The sequence below is a fragment of the Branchiostoma floridae genome, unplaced genomic scaffold, assembly GCF_000003815.2.
Source record: "Branchiostoma floridae strain S238N-H82 unplaced genomic scaffold, Bfl_VNyyK Sc7u5tJ_162, whole genome shotgun sequence".
In the NCBI taxonomy this organism is placed as follows: Eukaryota; Metazoa; Chordata; class Leptocardii; order Amphioxiformes; family Branchiostomatidae; genus Branchiostoma; species Branchiostoma floridae.
The window spans coordinates 64,046-69,378 of NW_023365787.1; the positions used below are offsets into that span (position 1 = coordinate 64,046).

Sequence of the window (5,333 nt, forward strand, 5' to 3'; positions counted from 1 at the left end):
ATACTAGTATACTGACATACGAAGATAAGGCATGTCCCCTTCTTTCGACGGCGATCGTATCATGGCAACCACTGATGTGTACTTTGACCCGGAACTGTAACGTTACCTCTCATTGAAAAGGCGATGAACATAGTTCTACAGAAATACTTATAGAATACAATAACATTACTAGGAATTACAACATATCGTCATCTTCATTACGTTGTATGAAGATAAAATGTATAAGGTACCCCTTCTTTCGACCACAATGGTATCGACCAATGCCATATTCAATTTTACCCTTTGGCCCGGAACTGTAAATAACGCAACGGAGGCTAGCTGTCAGCACTCGGTTTCCTGTGCGGAGTATTTGTCGTCACTGGTTTTCCTGTGCGGAATGTTTGTCGTCACTCGTTTTCTAGTGCGGAACGTTTGTCGTCACTCGTTTTCTAGTGCGGAAGTAGTCTCAGCACTCGGTTTCTAGTGGTGATTCGGGTTTTTCGAGTGCTGAAGCCGTCTCACCACTGGGCACCTAGTGCGGACGTATCTTCGGCACTATACACCGAGTGCTGAGAGAGGAACCCGTGACTTCGGTAGTTTTGCCATTACTAGCTACTTTGAAGATAACAAAATGGCCGATTAATTACGTCACAAAACAAAATGGCGTCTCCCATTGACCCATGTGCAAAACAGACCAGATCTACAGAAATCATGAAAAACGGGCTTTACCCTTGTAAACGACGGCGTAGTGACGACCACGGTACATTCTCTCCCCGCTGTGACGTCAACCACCATGTCCTGTCCCTCAGCCAATCCGCCGCCGTGTACAGACACGTACAGCCATTGGCTCATCGGATTCGTACTGGCATAGCGGGGCACCGACAGTCGGACCTGCAAACACGACACAAAAAATGCAACCAGTAATGCAAATGCATGTACTTTTTTCAGTCATTGTTGCAATCTGTACTATATGAGGTTAGAAGTCCCAGCTATTTAACGCTAGGTCACCTCTGCGAGGTAAATGTGCACTCTCACTGCACTTGCGTCAAGCTTGAGTCACTGCGGGGTTCGTTCACTGCGTCACTTTTTTGTTACTTTGTCCGATTTTTTATTATAATCTAGACATTGCGTAACATGTAAAAGTATGACTTAGAAGACGACAAAATACACAAAAAGTGCGAAAGTTCGTTCTTTATCTGTGAAATTCGTTGAGTATCTTTCGAACCCCGCAGTGACGCAAGCGCAACGCAAGTGCGGTGAAGAGTGCACCTTAGCCTATGCCCGTACGGTGCTTCCAAATTGCAATATTTTGAAAACATTTTAATTTGCAAATTGATACCACCGTCTGTCGACTTGATATTCCTAAATTCACTGTTTTAAATGTAATGGATATATGTTACTCCGCGGATAAAGGTGACCTACCGTTACACTGCACGAATGAAGCATAACTTGCGACAATCCCAACATACAACCCTACTGTTATATAAAGATAGCAAATTAATTCTAGTACGTCTGAAACCACCGTCCGTCGAAATAATATCCATAAATAATTTGCTATTAAAAACATCGGATATAGGTTACCCCGTGGATAAAGGTGAACGAATGGCTGCCGTTATCTCAACATTGTATCATATTATTCACTTGTGTATGCATGTTTTCTTTCGGGGAGACAATGAGTACAGGTGACCTGTCACCTGTGTTGTCTCACCCTCCAATGATATGGAAAGTTCAATAAACAATTGAACAAATAGTAAAACCCGACAGCTAATTAAAAAGGACGACAAATAGAAAAAAAAAGGACGAAAGCAGTATGAAAATGTCCTCGTTGAAGCCTGAAATATAGACTTACAAATACGTCACGTACTTGTTGGATGAAGTTGTCTAGCTAGTAAGATTTATGGGGATTTATATCATGATCATGAGGCTAAATACGCTGCGTTGTTTCATGGCTATAGTACTTGTCATGATTGTCATACCAACGTTCCACGTGATCTTTAATGTGTCACTGGCCTTTAACTTATGAAACAATTACAAGTTTTTGCCATTCTTGTGACACTTGGAAAAATCTATGCAGACATAAACTGTGTAATGGTGTAGAAGAAGCCAGACAAGCGACGATCGTAAACTCCAACTGCAGCTGGCGATGCCTTCTAAGTACTGCGTAATATACGACCTGGGGTGTAACCTTCTCGACTTCTGTTGGCACTCACTGTTACGTTAATCATTATGTTTTTGCCAAACACGCAAGGTCACATGACATGTTTGCCTCCTTGTGTTGTCATTGAGAATCAAGGATACAACACTTCAGGAATGATAGTTGAACAATTTGTCTCGCACATTTGAGGTTCTGTGTTCTCTGTATCAATAGTGCAAATTCTATTCTCTATTCGTTAAGTCATGTAAGGTTAATTTTCCCATCGACGTATACACACCCCAGTCTTCACTGTTTAGACATTTGTGGGTAGAATTGAACCAGCTTTTTGGACAGTTTGCCTGTTTGTTTTTTTTCTCCATTAGGCCAAAGCAAGTAAATTTTATGGATGACATCCTCTGCGGACTGCAAAATAGTGCGATAGGGCGAAAAAAAACAAGGTGGGTGAAAAAACAAGATGGCTACATTTTCAAAAATAGGCACCATAAAGTTATGATGACTGTTGTAACAAAAATGGACAAAGGGGACAAACATGGTATCAGAGCCAACAAGGCATTCATTCCTGTACCCATGTACTGGTGTGGTAAAAGTGACACTAGTGTGGTAGACTAGCATCACCAACAAAGTTGGTAACCACACTCATGGCTTCCATATTGGTGTCACTTTTACAACTATCCAATATTAAAGTTTTATTTCTACAACTACAGTCCTGGCTACCTCGCAAGTGTCACTTTTACAAGAATAATCTTTAGGCTACAACAAAACATATTTGCTCATTTTGGCACTTTATCGTCATGTTGACCATCCCTGCAGAAGAAAAAAAATTCTTGTTTTTTTTTCTGAAATCAGGCGAAAATTAATGCGCGCGTTGATGTCATCCATAAAATTTACTTGCTGTGGCCTTATACGTCACACACGCAGGTCACACCTCGATGTGTCAACCATCCGAGAAAAAAACAACTGTCGCCTCGATTTTGGAACTATTTCTTACGACAATATTTTCGCTTGAAAGGGTCGCCTTTTGTGTTGCAAAACGTTCATTCATGTCATTCAAAAATTAAGTGTAGCACTGAAAAAATAACTGTCTGAGTGTTGAAATCAGCACCTTAATTTGAGACCCTGTCGAACATAATTATTATGAGGTACTCTGCATAAGATACATGAAGCTTAAACTATGATTCTATAAAAGTTTATTCATGTTTCTTTATCAATAAAGACCACGGGACTTTTCACAAATCGTTCAGATGCAGATGTAAACTGTCCTTGATTTATTTTGAAAAAAAATCTTCGGGATAGTGTGACAAGTGGCCATGTTTAAACAGGTTAATAGATCACGGGCTCTCTGCCTTTCTATTCGCCTAGGGTGTAAAAAGGAACCCCCTTGTGGGTCCTTGTGGGTCGAGTAACTCTATTTCCCAATAGAAGGCCTCCAGTCGTGTGCCAAATATTACATAACCCCCCATACGTGTTTGTGTCGTGACTCGACCTAGATCACGGGACTGTGCCTAAACGCCTGGAGGGCACATCATTCTTGACATTTCAAAACCAAAGCATTAAAATTCCTCTATTATAAACTAAATGGTCTAAGAACATTGTTATCGGAGATTTTACACACAGAATTGTCATTTAACTGTCTCTCTCGGCGGTATATATAACTTTAATATATCGGTTACAAACGTTACGTAATTGTCCCTTGGCGCTTTGGCCCTGTTTTGTATTTGGCAAGTGAGTTCATCTCGCGGTCAGTAGGGCAAGGCCATAATGTCCTTTATTTTCCTAATAGAAATCTAGATAGAATAGAGGACGAACGAATTTTGTTGTAGAATATTATATATGTGGTCTGTGTGACTCAAAAGAGGGAGCGTTTTAAGAGAACAGAATGACACCATCTATGTTTGTGCTCAAATGTCATGCATACCGAGTTTAGACAAACATAGAATAAACATATCTGTTAAAAGTTCATGCAATTTCATTTTAATCACTCAGAAAGATGCGAGAAGTCGAAGTCACTTATCAAACCCAATTGAATAACCCATAATCTAGAAGTTAGCTTTGAAACTAAAGTAGACACTTGCTATATTGTTTTTACACTATTTGTACCCTTTCATGTTACCTGCAATTGTCCCACGGGCAAAAATTTGAAATAAACTTTTATATTACTGTGAACAATGAGGTTAGAGATATTCATTCATCCGTTCATTACAAAGTCGGTCACCAGACTCAAACATGAACAACACAGCAAAGAGATAGTCTTTACAGAATTTGATACTAGTCTGGCGACGAACGGCCTACTTTTCTGTAGTGTGCAAACGTAAGTGACCGTCGTCAACAAGCAAATAATCATGTGACCAATGTGTTTACCTAACCTGGATGCATTCAAGCGGCCTAGGCCTGTTGGGCGACATTGTAGATTGAAACGAACTGATGGCTTACCTATTCACTACACTGACTTCCTCTGTTTTTCGTGCTTCTTTTCGTATCCAACTATCTATAGTCATAGTGGTGATAATACTTCTGCATAAACATAGTTAAACGCTTATAATGCAAGTGTTGTATTCTTAAATCTCCAAGCAGATGTACCTTTTAGCGCCTGTTTCAAGGTAACATTTAGCACTCTTTTGTAGTATTGTACTTTTTGAAAGATTCTTCTATGGATCCTCTATGTAACCGTTACATCTGTTTGAACGTTTCGTGGCTAGTTCATAGCTACAATTACTTTATAGAAGAGAAAACAGTGAATACCAGATTGTCTAGCTAGTAAAACTAAAGGTGGTCTAAATTTAGACGGCCGATACAAACAGAAAAGAGTTGCCTTACCGGGTGACTGCTTTGTAGGATCGTGTTGCGAACCCCGACGACCTCCCCGGTGGAACTGACAGTCGGTTGGAACGAAGCCTGCCCGGTACCACGAACTTTTGTGACGGCCGATCCTCCGGTAGACGGCTGAACCAAGTCGTCTGCGTCCCTCAGGAGTTCTTCCAGGTCCATTCTGTTGGTCGATTCTGTGTAGGACCGCTGTCAGAAACACACAACAAACCTATTATGTTATAATCATGGTCATGGCATTTGGCTTTCTGTGTCTGCCCTAAAGGCCTAAAGAAGGGCGGTACTAGTCCATGGCTTTGTGGTTTTGATAAAAACAAAGTCGCATTGAAAATGCTGGTTCGCATGCGCGGGTCCCACATACGTACGTACATCCTCA

General features: G+C 40.8%; 1 protein-coding gene across 2 annotated transcripts in view; it reads right to left on the reverse strand.

Moving 5' to 3' along the window:
- LOC118408498 (urease accessory protein D-like) overlaps positions 1 to 5,333 on the reverse strand; it is a 14,957-nt gene that overhangs the window by 5,409 nt on the left and 4,215 nt on the right. For both annotated transcript variants that reach the window (XM_035809312.1, XM_035809313.1), the window contains exons 2-3: positions 4,949 to 5,146; positions 709 to 870 (exon numbers count right to left, since the gene is read on the reverse strand). In XM_035809312.1, coding sequence (XP_035665205.1) covers positions 709 to 870; positions 4,949 to 5,119 — 333 coding nt within the window. In that variant the 5' untranslated portion in view covers positions 5,120 to 5,146. The remainder of the gene's footprint in view (positions 1 to 708; positions 871 to 4,948; positions 5,147 to 5,333) is intronic.